The sequence below is a fragment of the Armigeres subalbatus genome, chromosome 2 (assembly GCF_024139115.2).
Source record: "Armigeres subalbatus isolate Guangzhou_Male chromosome 2, GZ_Asu_2, whole genome shotgun sequence".
NCBI classification, from domain to species: Eukaryota; Metazoa; Arthropoda; class Insecta; order Diptera; family Culicidae; genus Armigeres; species Armigeres subalbatus.
The window spans coordinates 195,922,108-195,939,533 of NC_085140.1; the positions used below are offsets into that span (position 1 = coordinate 195,922,108).

General features: G+C 43.8%; 1 protein-coding gene across 2 annotated transcripts in view; it reads left to right on the forward strand.

Annotated features, from left to right (window-relative positions):
- The window catches only part of LOC134211460 (homeodomain-interacting protein kinase 2-like), a 72,875-nt gene that overhangs the window by 51,740 nt on the left and 3,709 nt on the right, over window positions 1–17,426 (forward strand). The window contains exons 3-8 of one of the 2 annotated variants that reach the window (XM_062688330.1): window positions 3,485–3,585; window positions 3,709–3,918; window positions 4,067–4,513; window positions 4,667–5,266; window positions 5,371–6,581; window positions 6,651–7,252. In XM_062688330.1, the coding sequence (XP_062544314.1) occupies window positions 3,485–3,585; window positions 3,709–3,918; window positions 4,067–4,513; window positions 4,667–5,266; window positions 5,371–6,581; window positions 6,651–7,252 (3,171 nt within the window). The remainder of the gene's footprint in view (window positions 1–3,484; window positions 3,586–3,708; window positions 3,919–4,066; window positions 4,514–4,666; window positions 5,267–5,370; window positions 6,582–6,650; window positions 7,253–17,426) is intronic. The other variant, XM_062688328.1, reaches the window with a different exon arrangement.

Sequence of the window (17,426 nt, forward strand, 5' to 3'; positions counted from 1 at the left end):
TCCTAAAGGAATTCATGAAGGAACGTCCGGATGAATTCCCGGAAGAACTTCCGGAAACAACTTTCGCAGGAGTTCCCAGAGCAACTTGCGGAAGAATACTCGGAGTAATGCTTTTAAGAACTTTCCGATGAATTACTTGATGAACTCCCGAAGGAGGAACTCCTGGACCAACTTCCGGAGAAGCGCCTGGAGAAGCTTCGAAGGAATTCAAAGAGGAAATCCACCCCGCCGCCGTCGCTGGCTGATAATAATCTATTACGCTAACTTTTGGAATTGGTCACTTTTACGGATGTTCCAGATTTTACGAAAGATTACGCATTTGAAATAATATTGTAGGCAATTTATTTCTTATACATGGAAGAGCATCTATTTATTATTTTTTGGGGCAGCGCTGATTATGTCCAAGGGCTTGACGATCCCTCCTCAAGCCATCTGTGAGTTGTGGTGCCTGCCTAGGATGTTTTGGGGTTTGACAGTTGGCTCTGTTAAACCTCTATACAAAGCTGTAAGCTCCGATAAAGCGACCGTGTGCCGCTCAAAGCGCACAAGCCCAAGTCCTGGTGTTAGGTAGGACGCTAAACAGACCTGACACGACGGCCCTCCGACAAGACAGGAGGTTTGCGCAGGCCCAATAAGCCGCCTTTAAAAACAACCATTACGAACGACATAGAAGATAATACGACTCGATACAATCGGCAACGACCTAGGCGACGAATAAAGGATCACGATTGGAAGCTTGGAACATGGAACTGCAAGTCGCTAGGCTTCGCAGGTTGCGACAGGAAATGCTGCAGGAAATCTGCTGGACAGTACAGAAAGTGGAAAAGCAGGAATCGAGGAGCAGACATATGATGCATGCCCACTGCGAGATGTCAAAATCGTCATCGGTGACATGAACGCACAGGTAGGAAGGGAGGAAATGTATAGATCGGTCATCGGACTGGATAGTCTGCATACCGTATCGAACAACAACGGCCAACATAAACTTAGCAGCCTCCCGCGGAATAGTAGTCCGAAGCACTTTCTTCCCCCGCAAGAATATCCACAAGGCCACATGGAAATCACCTAATCAAGTAACGGAAAACCAAGTCGACCACGTTTTAATTGACGGTAAATTCTTCTCCGACATCACGAACGTCCGCACTTACCGCAGTGCGAATATTGAATCCGACCTCGTTGCAGTATGTCTGCGCTCAAAACTCTCGACGATGTACAACACGCGTCGGAGTCGTCCGTCGCGGCTAAACATTGGGCGGCTACAAGACGGTAGACTACGCGCAGCAGCTGGAAATGGCACTCCCAACGGAAGAGCAACTAGGCGCAGCTGAAGATGGCTGGAGAGATATTCGATCCGCCATTGGAAGAACCGCTGCACTAGGCACGGTGCTCCCGGATCAGAAAAATGATTGTTATGACGGCAAATGTGAGCAGTTGGTTGAGGAGAATAATGCAGCATGTTAAACCGTTCATATGTGTAAGGACATAAACGGGAACCTTCTTACAAAACGAGCGTAAGGTAATCCAAAGGTGGCGGCAGCACTACGAAGAGCACCTGAATGGCGATGTGGCGAGACAACGGCGGCGGTATGGTAATGAACCTAGGAGCACGCGCGCAGGACATGCGATTTCCGGCTGTGAATCTCCAAAAAATCCAGGAGGAGATCGGCCGGCTGAAAAACAACAAAGCCAATGGAGTTGACCAGGAGAGCTGTTTAAACACGGTGGTGAGGCACTGGCTAGAGCGCTGCACTGGATAATTACCAAGGTTTGGGAGGATGAGGTTCTGCCTCATGAGTGGATGGAAGGTGTCGTGTGTCCATCTACAAAAAGGGCGATAAGCTGGATTGTAGCAACTACCGCGCAATCACATTGCTGAACGCCGCCAAAAGGTACTCTCCCAAATTGTATGCCGCCGACTAACGCCAATTCCAAGAGAGTTCGTGCGGCAGTACCAGGCGGGATATATGGGTGAACGCTCTACCACAAACCAGGTATTTGCCGTACGTCATGTATTGCAGAAATGCCGCGAATACAACGTGCCCACACATCATCTATATATCGACTTCAAAGCCGCATATGATACAATCGATCGGAACCTTCTATGGCAGCTAATGCACGAAAACGGATTTCCGAATAAACTGATACGGTTGATCAAGACGACGATGGATCGGGTGATGTGCGTAGTTCGAGTTTCAGGAGCATTCTCGAGTCCTTTCGAAACGCGCAGAGGGTTATGGCAAGGTGATGGTCTTTAGTGTCTGCTATTGAACTTCGATTTGAAAGGGGTAATACGAAGGGCAGGGACTACAACTAACAACTAACTAACCAACTAACAGGTTGCTTACAGTTTAGCAAAGCCATCATGTGTGAAGTGCATTACTCGTTTGGTCAGCCGTCGTATAATTCCACTGGAGATCTTCATATTACCAGGGTCCAGGAGCACCTCACACGGGCGGTGCGTGGGAAAGAATGGTGCGTAAAGAGAGTCGTCATGCAAGCCGCGTACAACAATGATCGAAAACTGGACGACAAAGGTTTGTAAACATGGGTCGTTGAAGCAGAAGATGTTGTAAATCGACAGTCTCACGTATCTGCTGTTGGACGATGGGGGACAAAACAGCTCTTAGCTCAGGAAAGGGTGCCAGATGGTGCCCTCCAAAGATCTAGTTTCTGCGTTAATAAATTCCTGGAAGTTGGGTGCGGTAGTATCTCCTCATGCTGACAAAACAAATTAAATAATTTAGTTGAACGAAACTTGTTGAAGACGGAGATCCAGTCCTAATAATCGATGACGGAATGGCTGAATCCAAAGACGAGTTCAAGAAGTGGTGACTGCAAAACATAGGAGAGTTCGTTAAACTGTTTCACAAACTAAAAAAATATAAATTATCTTGATTGGAAGTGAACTGTATATTTGTCACCAAATCAAACGCTGTGGAGTAGGTAGCTAATGAAAACAACACTGAAAATTATTGAGACCGTGACGCTGCTCTTGGGATATTAAGAGCCGTCTAGAGCTTGTCTATTATGCAGCGGAGCATAATGATTTAATTCAATTATTTGGGTTTTGATATTCAAATCCAAGCTCGAATCCACGCGCTGTGCTATTATGGTGGGAGATGTATTCAGTTATTGGAGCAGCCACAAATACACAGCTTAAAAGTAAATCGACTCGCAGCATGAATTTTAATTTACCTAAATAATAACACGGTTTTCACCTTGTACAACACATGCATCGTAAACCGCTGGTTAGCGGTTTTCTTTCTGGATCTGCCTAAGCGAGTGTAAATAAATTTAATTTGAATATGCAGTGCTGCATACCCCCGGCACTACCTCCCTCGAGCTTCATTCAAAATTCAGTATTGCTCTGCTCTGCCATCGTTCGGAAGCACAAAACCGCCCATTCTATAACCTTTCTTTATTATTATTTTTATTGTTACCTATTTTCTCATTGCTCTTTCACTTCTCCGCCTTCTAATTACAGGTTTTAACGGCGCTGTTAAAATTGAAACAACTCGGCTTAATTCACGCTGATCTGAAGCCCGAAAACATCATGCTGGTCGACCCGGTTAGGCAACCGTATAGGTGAGTGTTTTGGCGCTTCCGTGTTATCACCTGAACTGAAATACTATATCCGTTCTAATTTTTCACACTTTCTCCACGGCTGATTGTTCCACTCGTTATTCGCTCTGTACTTGGCCAATGTAGGGTAAAGGTGATCGATTTTGGTTCGGCATCTCACGTCAGCAAAACGGTGTGCAACACGTACCTGCAGTCGCGCTACTACCGGGCGCCGGAGATCATCCTCGGGTTGCCGTTCTGCGAAGCCATCGACATGTGGTCGCTGGGGTGTGTCGTGGCGGAGCTGTTTCTCGGGTGGCCTCTGTATCCGGGCTCGTCAGAATACGATCAAATAAGGTAATTGTTTATTTGTCTCCATCTACCCATAATTTATAAATATGTATAGAAAAATCTGCAATTGTTTGTTTTTCAATAAATTTAGTTATGAGACGTCTTACGGCCCTAATTAGATAACCATTATAACACCAACCTTAATCATCCACAGGTATATTTCGCAGACGCAGGGTCTCCCTACAGAGCACATGCTGAACAGTGCCAGTAAAACGGCCAAATTCTTCTACCGAGATGTCGATTCCACTTATCCCTTCTGGAGGTTGAAGACACCGGAGGAGCACGAGGCGGAAACCAACAACAAAAGCAAAGAGGCTCGAAAGTACATCTTCAACTGTCTGGACGATATCGGACAGGTGAACGTGCCAACCGATATCGAAGGTGGCCAGCTGCTGGCGGAAAAGACTGACCGGCGGGAGTTCATCGATCTGCTGAAGCGCATGTTAACGATCGACCAGGAACGGAGGATCACACCGGGTGAAGCACTGAACCATCCCTTCACGACGTTGGCTCATCTGGTGGACTATGCCCACTGCAACAACGTCAAAGCGTCCGTCCAAATGATGGAGGTGTGCCGCAGGACGGACTCAATGATTCACACGTGAGTATATTCGCAATTCTGATTGACAACACAAAGTCTTTTTAATCCTTGCATGCAATTTCTAAATAGTATTGTTTGTCTAAATTACCATTAACCTATTGTAAAGCGTCTACATTGTCTGTTATTTGTTTCTTCTTTCCAAAACTTCAATAGTTATAATTTAAGCGTTCAACCAACGACGGCCACTTTGGTGACAAACTTCGTTCCAAACGCCACCGAGAACATGACCATCACGTTCAACAACCAGGTTCAAAGAATCGTGCGGGAGCGTGGTCCCACATACGACAACCATCTGTACCAGATCTATCGGGGCCGAAATGTCGGTGGCCAGTACAGTAACGGTCGGCCGGATGCCTTCCAGCATCAGTTGGTGTCCAGCATCCTGTGCCCACCAGGGTACCAAACGATGCCCAGCCCTACGAAGCACGTCGTTGTCGGAGGCACCACGATGCAGCCGCCACTGCAGGTCCCACCGCAGCAGTATGTTAATGTTCCTGTTCCTGTGTCTATGGTCGAACCGTCTTCGGGCCAGCGGATGTTGCTGACCAATGCGGTTCAACCGAATGTTGCCTGGCCGCAGAGTGGTCGCCAGGTGGCAATTGTGCCATCGTGGTCACAGCAAACCGGACCGCACTCGCTAATAGTCGACTCGGCGCCATTTCTCAATGTGGAGGAAATCTACCCGAAGCCGCATCTCAACATCCAGACGCGGCATCCCGAACCGAAGAAGGAATCACCGGTACATCATTTGGTGTAAGTATTGTCAACATAAGTAATACTGGTCCTAGGAAAATATCTCTTGATGATTTAAAATGTTGATCATGTTGCCTCTAATTGCTACATATTCTTTATTCCAGCGTCTCCCGTCACGACAAGAAGGAGAACAATCAACTGTCGCCGGTGAAGAAGCGCGTCAAGGAGAACACCCCTCCCCACCAGCAGCGGTACAACAGCAATCGGAACAACCACATGTGCCAGCAGTACCACGATGCTGGAGGATCATCCTCCTCGTCGTCATTCTATCACGGCAGCAGCAGCAGTAGCAATCAGCTGCAAATACCACAGCAGCAGATTCCGCCCCAGCAGCACCACCACCACTCATCCTCCTCGTCATCGTCGCAGCAGCAGCAACAGCAGGCGCAGTCCCAACTGCAACAGGCCAGCAGCAGCGGTAGCAGTGGAAATCACCACCACCATCATCACTATCAGCAGATCGACTCCGGATCGATGGGTGGTGGCAGTGGAAGCGGCTTGAGCGGATCGAACAATGTACAAATTCACCATTCGTCTTCGTCGTACGGAGGCAATGGCAGCAGTAGCGGCATGATGATGAGCAGTGGCAGCATACATCATGGATCGAGCAGCGGTCACCACCACAATGGCGGCAGCGGAAGTCACATACACCATAGTCACAGCAGTCATCATAGCAAACAGCAAACGATCACAATTCACGATACTCCTTCTCCCACGGCAGTGATCACCATCTCGGATAGTGAGGATGAGACTACGGAAGTTAAGCAGTCCACAAGCAGTTCCAAATCGCAGCAGCACCAGTCTACCAGTATGTGCGGTCCAAGCTCCAGCCAGCAGCACATGCGAGGACATCCGTCGACGAGTAGCAGTTCCTCATCCACCAACCAGTGCCGTGGAAATATGGGCATGAGTGGTATGGGTGGAAGTAGCAGCAGCAATTGTGGCATCAAGCCATCTTCTTCCTCGTCCAATATCCATCATTCGTCGTCGTCTTCTTCGTTGGCAGCTTTACATCAACAGCCTCCGCCACCAAGTGGTGGCAGCTCCCACCATCATCCGCATTATCACTTGCAGCAGGTCCCACAGCCACACATGCACCAACAACCGCCACAACAGTCGCAGCATCACCCGAGTGTGATTAGCAGTGGAAGTCAGGCTGGAAGCAGCAGCATGTGCGGCGGAGCAGGAAGCAGCAGTCAGTCGGGATCCGGCCGGCAGCGCAAGAGCACAGCGGTGGCGTCCACTTCGACAGCATGTGTTACCGTTGGAGACAGCGATGGGGAGAACGATCGACGTAATACTCCCAAACATCAGAGTAAGTTTGGCGATGATCCTTACGTTTAATTCAATTGTAATCAAATTCTTGTTTTTCTCATAATTGCAGCCATAAAATACGAGCACCACGCTGGTCAGTCACAGAAGAAGCGTTTGCTTGCGATGGCGCAAAACGAATGCCTCCTATCATCGTCTACGAATCAGTTGCACGTGCCGAAGCAGGAACCTACGGAGTTCGTTGCGTACGAGTATCCCCAGGTGGACAAACGGTCGTCGTGGGCTCCGCCGGGTTCTTCGTCGCACTACGGAGGAGGTCACCAGAGCGGCAGCAGCAGTGGCCACAAGCGGGAATCGTCCGCCTATATGCCATCGTCGTCGTCCTCGTCTTCGTCGATCAATCAGGGAAGCAGCAGCATGGGTGGCGGACCCATGGGTAGTGGCCCATCGTTGGGAGCGGCACCTCCGCATGCTCATGCCAAGAACACTCCAACCGGCGGAAGTGGCTCGTCGTGGGGAGCGCCTGTCTATCGCCAGCATCAACAGAGCTCCAACACACCGCTAGGAAGCTCTCCGGGAGCGATGCTGCAGCAGCAGGACATCTACGCGCAGGGAGACATCTACCGGCGATCGGCGGTATTTGTGTCGCAGGCACCATACCAGACATACAATCGGGTAGTGCCACCGCCGGCGCACAATGCTTCCAGTAGACAGGTTTGTTGAGTGTTGAGTTTATTTGGTTGAACGTATGTTTGTTGCGAGGAAGGGTAGAGGGAAATATGCAAACATACACCTGAGGGGAAAGCATAGGTAGTGTGGGGAGGAGTTATCAGTCAACTATCCCTACCCGACCCATCACCAATGATAGAATAGATTGTACGACATTTCGCGGTAAAACATTCCGCGGTTAACCTTTTCGCGGTGTACCAGTTCGCGGTCTACCACTTCGCGTTCAGTATCATTTCGCGGTATAACATTTCGCGGTTTATATCATTTGGCGGTTTACCATTCCGCGGTTAGTACTATTCCGCGGTGAAACTTTTCGCGGTCAATACCAATTTGCAGGTTTAATTTTACTAATGTTACAAGTAGTTCAATAATGTGTTCTTTAGCTTTGTAAAGCCTCAAAATTCACCTAATTATTATGTAAAGCGAATAATCATTGAGTTTACATTCTTCTTCTTCTTCTTCTTATTGGCATTATATCCCCACACTGGGACAGAGCCGCCTCGCAGCTTGGTGTTCATTCAGCACTTCCATAGTTATTATCTGCGAAGTTTCTAAGCCAAGTTACCATTTTTGCATTCGTATATCATGAGGCTGACACGAATCCAATCCGAAAATTGCCTTGACCGGCACCGGGAATCGAACCCAGCCAGTTTACATTAGACTTATATAAATTCAAATCTCAACAAAAACAATGTTTTGAAGCAAAACATATTTGCAAATACGACTACCGGCACCGCAACAGGGATGACAATGGGTCTGGGGTGAGAATGGGTCATCACTTTCACCGGCAGTCTGGAGGTCGAAGAGCAAAATCGTCCAAAAGGTCTCTTATATTTTAGTCTTCTTGCCCTCAATCCAATCTAAAAGCATTCTAAGTGGTTGAAATAGTGACCCATTCTCAACCCCATTTGACCCATTGTCACCCCCTACGATGGTATGTAAAGAATGCGAAACAACACACTTCGCCTTATACCGGGCAAATGAAAACATTTAAAGAAAGCAAAACCTAACATTTTGCGTTATACCGGGCAAATGCAAACATTTGAAGAAACAAAACAACACACTTTGCCTTATACCGGGCAAATGCAAATATTTTAAGAAGGCATAACATCATAATTTGCCTTATACCGGGCAAATGCAAACATTTAAAGAAAACGAAACAACAGATTTTTCGTTATACCGGGCAAATGCGAACATTTGAAGAAGACAGCACATGATATTTCGCCTAATGCGGCTAACATTTTAAAGGAAGATACATTTTGCCTTATGAATAATTTTCAGTTTTTTCATCTTCTAAGTTCTACCAGAATACCATAGCCTTTTAAGGTATTAAGCCAGCGACCTTTATCATATGAAATAGTGTATCTTGGTGACAAAGCTCACACATCTAATTATCATATTGACAATAATGTATATGTGCTTTGGAAATAACATAAAATAATGCGTAAAAGAAAAGAGAAAAATAATTGAAAGGGAAACGCAATGAAAGAAACGGCCATATAAAGAAGAGAAAATTAAGAGTTGGTAGAAAAGAATGGCAAACTCTTAAAAATACAAAAAAAAAGTTAATAAGATAAGGTAAGTTTGAATACCGCAAAACGGATCACCGCGAAATTGTAAACCGCGAAATAGTATATACCGCGAAACGGAATACCGCCAAATTGTATAAACCGCGAAACAGATTACCGCCAAATGATACAGACCGCGAAATGGTACACCGCGAAATGGTTTACCGCGGAATGTTTTACCGCGAAATGTCGGACAACCATAGAATAATTGTAACACTCGCATTTCTGGTAATTTCTGTTTCTTCAAACTTGGTAACAAGTTTGATAAATTTGTTTTCATGGATACGAAACCTTGTTTGAAAGTGGACACTTGATCGGTTTAGGGCAATGGCGGATGTGATCGTTTCTTCAGAAACAGGCACTTTCCCGATTTGAGGCGATGGTGAATATGATCCCTTCTTAAAATGTAGGCGCTTGGCTGGATTTAGGCAATGGTGGATGTGACCCCTTCTTTTAAAAATAAGCGCTTGTTCGGTTTTAGACAATGGCGAATAAGATCCTTTCTTAAAAAGTAGGCGCTGGTCTAGATGAAAGCAATGGTTAATACGACCCCTAGTAGGCGCTTGCCCGGATCGACGCAATCTCTTCTCTAAATGCCTGGTTTAAGGCAATGGTCCACCTTATTTGAAAGAAGGTTCGTGTCCAGCTTAAGGTAATTGTAGATGTCATCTCTTCTTTAAAAGTAAGCGCTTGTGCAAATTAAGGCAATGATGGATGTGATCCCTTCTTTTAAAGCAAGCGCTTGTCTGGATCAAGGCAATGCTGGATTTGATCTCTTCTTCAAAAGACAGCGCCTGGAATAGGTCAACGATGGATTAGATCATCACTTTAAATTTATCAGAACATTAATCGTGCTACAGTCAAACCTCCATGAGTCGATATTGAAGGGACCATCGACTTATGAAAATATCGAGATGAGGAATAGCAAATTTTTGGAAAGCCGTTTGAAGGGACCATCACAGTAACCCAGAAAATATTTTTTAATATGGCATAATTTGCTTCCTTGAGTCGATATCGAGTCATAGAACATCGACTCATGGAGGTTTGACTGTATTTTATGCAAGATAAATGCAAACAGGTGTTGCAGTAGGCCAACATGATTCAACCATCTTGGATTTTTATAGGAGGCAGCCACCGTGTATGTTTATGTTTTGCACTGAAAATGAATTTTTCACCCCCGCGCTAGTGTCTTCTATATACTGACGAAGTGAGTGAATCCTGATATAAGAACACTGATTTTTTTCCATGTGGTTTATTTATTAGGCTCAGTCGTGTAGGAAAACACGACATGTATTATACAATTCCATATCATCTATATTCAAATTCATTTCTTTTTTTACAATGTTGTGAAAACTCATATGTGAATATGTACATTATGTGGAAGATATTGATTTGGAAAATATATTGGAGGTAACCACTTTCCCTTCGATGGGACTCAAACCCATGACCCTACAGTTGGGTTCGGGTTCGAGTCCCATCGAAGGGAAAGTGGTTACCTTCAATACATTTTCCAAATCAATATCTTCCACATAATGTACATATTCACATATGAGTTTTCACAACATTGTAAATTAATGTCCAAGTTGGGTGGTTTAATTCCCGGAAATAGGCAATTAACTTTGATTGAACTTCATTACTTTTGCTAACCTAATCTTGTCCTCTGCTATCAGCAGGTTTTGCTCGTTGTCATCCTCTATCCATTCATACGAAGCGATTCTGTGCCTAGTCTTTACAGGCAGCGCATTTGATATAATCGCAGTACTACTTACTTTCTCGCTGGACAATGGGTCGCCATTGCTCTTCGTAGCATTGTCTGCAGACTTCGCATCAGATGCACGTTTTCGCTTTGTTGTATTTTTTGTCGTACTTTGTGCCAATTTTTGGTGTTCTTGCTTGATGCTGCCGGGCACAACTCGATCTATCACGGTGGCAGCTTTAAATTCTACTTTTGCTTGCTTTGAAACGTTTTTAGCAAGCTCTTTGTTTGGCTGCTGTTGGAAGCTCCGTCGTTCTAGCATCTTTGGACAGGACTTTCCTTGAAATTGCGGAAGTAAAGGATCTCCGGAATTGTCTTCTTGATTTCTATATACATGCCATGGACCCCAGTAAACATATCGAGTTGATATTCTGCTGGGAATAGTTCACGCACAGTACGTTTGACCTTTCCGAACCTTGTCATCACGGATGACAAGCCGGAATCTGGAATTTCCGGCGACACATCGGCGGCATACCTTGTGTATATATACACCATAATTGCAGTTATTTTCGCTTAGTTGTTAAACGGTGACGCGACGACAGTTACGAAAAAGGATTTGTATCGCCTAGTGGCGAACCTGGGCGCACCATGGACGACGAACCTTTAAAGAAAATGGAAAGAAATCAGCAGGCTTCAGAGCAGAACTGGAAGCTAAAGGTGCTATCAGTGCGTCGGGATCGGTTTCTATGCATAGTGTTGTGTTCGATCGACGTTTAGTTCGTTCGTTGAAGAGGCAGAAAAAGAACTGGAACTAAAGAAGAACATACTGGACTAGAACATACTTGGCTAGAAAGAGCCAAGATGGAAGCGGAACATAACCTCAAATTGAAAGAAATTGAGAACAAAATTCTCCAAGCAAGGTTAGATGATCAGGACCTGCAATCCGAAGCGAGCTCCTTGTACAGTGTAAAGAATACGTTGAAAAATGAGTTCAAGACAGTAAAAGACTGGGTTGATAAAAGTGTTTCGTATGCGAAAGAAGAAATCCTAAGTTTCCCGAAGATCCCCGATGAGGTAGTGTCACATGAACGTCCATTGCATCCTCCCGTGAACAATCCTGCTTTAAATCGACTTGAGAAGTTGTTAACTCGCCAATTATTAGGATTTGATTTGCCTCGTTTCTCAGGAAATCCGGAGGAATGGCCAAGCTTTATAACAGTGTTCCGGCGGTCGACCGAGACGGAGAATTCAGTGATGCCGAAAACATGATGCGATTACGTAAGTGTTTGGATAGACCAGCTAAAGAAAGCGTCGAAATGTTGCTTCTCACCAATGACGTTCTCCGTACTTTGGACTCTTGGAGAGAAATTATGGAGACAGCAAAGTTATACTCCAGAAAGTGCTAGACAAGGTATCGAACTTTAAGTGGTTCTATGACAATAACCCGAATGTCACTGTCCCGAACGTCACTACCCCGAACGTCAGTACCCCGAAAGGTCACTACCGCGAATATTCCACTACCCCGAATGACCACTACCCTGAATACCCCACTACCCAGAAAAGCCATTACCCCGAAAATCATATAAATATATTACGCAATAATTTTAATTATTACTTTTGTATATGCTAACAATTATCCTAATATTTGAGCCGGGAATGCTCGGGATAATGCGAAAGAGCGAATGCCAGAGACCAACAAAGAGAATGAAAGCACGACCTTGGCTTCACGACCTTCACGATGAATTTGTGAAAACGTGATGTGACTTTCAGTATAAGCATTTTTTTCTTTTTCTTTAACACATGTCCTGTCTATAGAACGGATATTCAATATCAATCATTATTGATTTATTGGCATTTATCGGTGAGTACAACATCTAAAGCTCAAAGTAAGAGGGAGCGCAACAATGAAGAACAGTATGGATAGGTGTCACAAGCGAGCGACGAGTATGAAGCGAACAGAAATTGAAATTTTAGTAGAGGGCCAGTTGTGAGAACAGCATTGTTGAAATCGCTGTTATTCTGCCTAACGTCCACCCAGGAACGGCTTGGGTAGTAGCATGGTGACTACTCTTACCAAGACAGGCAAAATAACAGCGATTTCAACCTACTATTATGCTGTTCGGCGCATGAGAACAGTTCTAGCGATCGGTGGCTTGTTCGGAGATTCATACGAAAGTCGCGCTACTTTGCTTCCCGCAGCTCTTAATTTGCCCAAGATGATCTAATTCGAACCGCATTTCAATTTGCCATTCCTTTTGCCAATTCGTATTCTAATTGGGAAAGTTTTTTGATCACCGTACATGACTCAATCATTATTGATTTATTGGCATTTATCGGTGAGTACAACATCTAAAGCTCAAAGTAAGAGGGAGCGCAACAATGAAGAACAGTATGGATAGGTGTCACAAGCGAGCGACGAGTATGAAGCGAACAGAAATTGAAATTTTTTAGTTCCATACTGTTCTTCATTGTTGCGCTCCCTTTTACTTTGAGCTTTAGATGTTGTACTCACCGATAAATGCCAATAAATCAATAATGATTGAGTCATGTACGGTGATCAAAAAACTTTCCCAATTAGAATACGAATTGGCAAAAAGGAATGGCAAAAATTGAAATGCGGTTCGAATAAGATCATCTTGGGCAAAGTAAGAGCTGCGGGATGAGGCGTGAAGCAAAAGTAGCGCGACTTTCGTATGAATCTCCGCACAAGCCACCGATCGCTAGAACTGTTCTCATGCGCCGAACAGCATAATAGTAGGTTGAAATCGCTGTTATTTTGCCTGTCTTGGTAGAGTAGTCACCATGCTACTACCAAGCTGTTCCTGGTGGACGTTAGGCAAAATAATCAGCGATTTCAACAATGCTGTTCTTACAACTGGCGCTCTGCTATAATTTCAATTTCTCTTCGCTTCATACTGCTCTTCATTGTTGCGCTACATCTTTACTTTGAGCTTTAGAAGTTGTACGCACCGATAGATTCCAATAAATCAATAATGATTGAGTCATGTACGGTGATCAGAAAACGTTCCAAATTAATATTAATATCTTCAGCAACAATTAATGTTAATGCGTTAAGTACAATACACGCACTTACTCGGGACAAGGTGAGAGAGTAAATTACTTTTTTCTTTCAAATTATGCACTTGTCCGGAATATGATGGGAGAGTAAATGTCACCTTCTTGTAAAGCGTGCTTGCCCAGAACAATGCCAGGGAGTTAATGCACACATCTGTCCGGAAAAAGAAGGGAGAATGAATGACACCTTCTTTTAAAGCACGCTCTTGCCTGGAATAATGCGAAAGAATGAATTTCTCCTTTTAAAGCACGCATCTGCCCGGAATAAGATGGGAGAGTAAATGACACCCTTTGAAACACGTGCTTGCCCAGAATAAAGAGGCCTGCACATAGGATACGTTTGCGTTGCGTTTGGCACATTTCATATGGGAAAACTGTCAAACGCAACGCAAACGAATCCTATGTGCGAGGCTCTTAATGCGAAACAGTGAACACCTCCTCCTTTTAAAACACGCATTTGCCCGAACTAATGCGAAAGAGTAAATGACACCTTCTTTGAAAGCATCCGCTTCTCCGGAATAATGCTTCCTTCTTTAAAAGCACGCATCTGCCCGGAATAAAGTGGGGGAGTAAATGACACCTTTTGAAGCACGCACTTGAGTCCGGAATAATGCGAAATAGTGGATGTCTCCTCATTTTAAAACACGCATTTGCCCGGAATAAGGTGGAAGAGTAAATAACTTATCTTTAAAGGAACGCATTTGGCCGGGATGCGGCGAAAAAGTAAATGTTTTCTTCTTTCAAACAACGCGGTAGCCCGGAATAAGACGGGTGAGTAAATGACTCATAATGATTATTCTGAATATGTTATTTTTGACTGATTAGCAGGGTTGGGAAAAATCAAATTTTCAAAAAATCGAGGATGATCAAACTCACCCGCAATCTTATTTTTCAATTATCAAGTGATAAAAACTCGCCAGCGATTAACAATCGTTTGAAAATCGTATCTTGATTTTAAGCTTTTACCGTTAAATTTTAAACACTTTTTCCTTACTACCATGAAACCATAACGCCAAATAGAAGATATAACGGGACTGTTGACAATTAGCAGATCATAGTAAAGATTAGGGATCCTATAATGAGAGATATGCGAAAGCGGCCATTGTAAGCCAATCGAGCATTGAGAACTGTCAAAACGTGAGCCAAATGAACGTTGTTATTGTTGCAGATTGAGACGAGGTTGAGAGGTATTGAAATAGATTTTAAGAAAAGTTTCATCGAATAAACAATTTGTTTTACTTTCGCGAGTAGAAGTAATCTAGCTTATGTATCGTGTTTCGCCTATTTGTATTGCACTTTTATTTTAGTGATAATGCTTATTTAAACACTGTTAGTGGACAGACAAACATATTCCAAATTGTTATCAAATGCAAAGTCATATACAAGCTTCAACATTTTGCGCTGCGGCCAGTGCACTGGAAGCGTTTGCTAACAAAAGTAACAGCGTTGTAATCGCCTGGAAAAGTATTTGCATATCTCTCATTATAGGATCCCTAGTAAAGATTAAGGTTTGAATGAAAGTTCTGTGTTAATCATAATTTGAGTACAAAATGTGAGAAGTAGGCGACAACTCGCCTAATGGTTTCACGTGAAAAGTTTTCATATGGAAATTGCAATCATTATCGTCTGATAATAATTCAGCACAACACTGCTGATTAGTTTCTATTTTCAACTTCATTATTGAAACGCAATCTAATAAAGTAATAAGGTGAGCAAGAAAATGAGTACATGTTTTTTTTTTTAATTTTTTTGACAAATTCGGAGTAATGGTCCTTCGGGGTAATGATAATTCGGGGTAGTGACCATTCGGGGTAGCGAGTTATTCGGGGCAATAGCCTTTCGGGGTACTGGCATTCGGGTTAGTGACATTCGGGTTAGTGACATTCGGGGCAGTGTCAAAGAATCACTCCAGAAAGTGCTAGACAAGGTATCGAACTTTAAGTTTGTACATGACTCGAGAGGCTTTCTTGAGTTCAGTAATCTAGTGGAGAATGTTGCAGTTATTAAATATCGGATCATTTCAAGCCAAGAATCATGATGCGGAAGCAGTCCTCGGGAAATTGTTACAAAAATTGCCGGATTATTTGCGTATGCAGTGGGGTTCAATCCAGCAGGATTATCATGTACCTGTTCATAACTTGGATGGCTTCTCGGCGTGGGTACGTTGACAGGTAGCGGTTGTTAAGAATGCTCACATCGGGCAACAAGCTTCGGCGCAGGAGAACATCAGACCAACACCAGTACAGAACAACACGAGGACCTGCCTGGTGTGTAAAACTGGTGAGCATCAGATTGAAAAGTGTCCTATTTTCGTGAAAATGGACTTAAATCGACGCTGGGACGCAGCACGGAAGCACAGTCTATGTTTCCTATGCCTGAAGAAGCATAACGCAAAGTGTACCAATACTGCGGTTGGTGGATTGAGTGATTGTACGAGACGTCATTACAAATTATTGCACCGTATGGAGTCTTTCAATTCCTTAGGAGAAGTCGTTGAAGATCGTACCGAAGGGCGTGTTATCAACTACCCTTCATCGACGACGGTAGCAGTTTGACTTTGATAGAAGTTGACATAGCAGCTGCCATCGGAGTAACCGGTCGAAAAAGTCCAGTATCATTCACTTGAACTGGTAACATACGGAGAGAAGAAGAAAATTCTGAAATTGTTCAGCTAAAAATCAGTGCTGACATTCCGGGTTGGCCTGAGTATGAACTAGATTACGTACAAACGTTGGAGAATCTCTGTATTCCATACCAACAGTGGGATGCTGATAGAATGCTACAGAAATATCCGTATTTCTTATCTATTGACCGACGAACAATCACCGGTAGTCAGCCAACTATTTTAATTGGACAAAACAACGGGAGGCTAATTGTGGTACACTACGGGAACACTACGCACCAGATGGAAATTCACCGATAATCAGCAAAACTCGCCTTGGCTGGGTGTTACACGGTCCTGTAGTAGGTTTGGGATTCAAACTCTGTGGAACGGAAGAAGAAGCTGTGAATGTTTGTGTTGAAGAACAATTAGCCGAACTGGTACGGAGTAATATGGCTTTAGACAATTTCGGAGTGTGTGTGAATAATGTAAACAATCAGAAGAGTGTTGATGATAACCGTGCTATAGATATTGCAAAAAACAGTATTAAAAAAGTTGGTGAACGATACGAAATCGGACTACCATATGTTTATGATGAGTCGGTGATGGAGCGCAGTCTTGGTACTGCATTGCGTAATCTGGAATGCGTCGAAAAGCGGCTAAAGCGACAAAATCTAACGGAGCAGTACAACGAAATCATTAGGTCATATCAAGAGGTTACGTCATACAAATTCCTTGGCAGCAAGTAGATTGGAGCAATCGCAAACTATGGTTTTTGCCACATTTCCTTGTTTTAAATGTCCACAAACCGGAAAAAATACGGATGGTATTCAATTCAGCCGCCAAAAGCAACGGAAAATGTTTGAACGATTATCTTCTCCCTGGACTTCCGAGTGGAATAATGATTTTCGGTATACTTGGTAGCAGGGTTGTTAATCTATAAATTATCGTCGTTAAGTTAACGCCAACTTCGATAACGATAATGCTTTTACGATAATGCTTCGTTGGCGATAAAGTGAGCGTTGAATTAACGTTATCGTTATCGAGTACTCGTTGATTTATCGATAATTATCGAGTTAACTGTAACATGTACTATAGTTCAAAGTACAAATATTCACAAGTTGGATTTGCATTTAAAACTAAAAAACTTAAAAAACTATTTAAAAAATATTGTATCGCCTTACAATATTCAGAAACGCCTTTAAATCCTGGAATTAA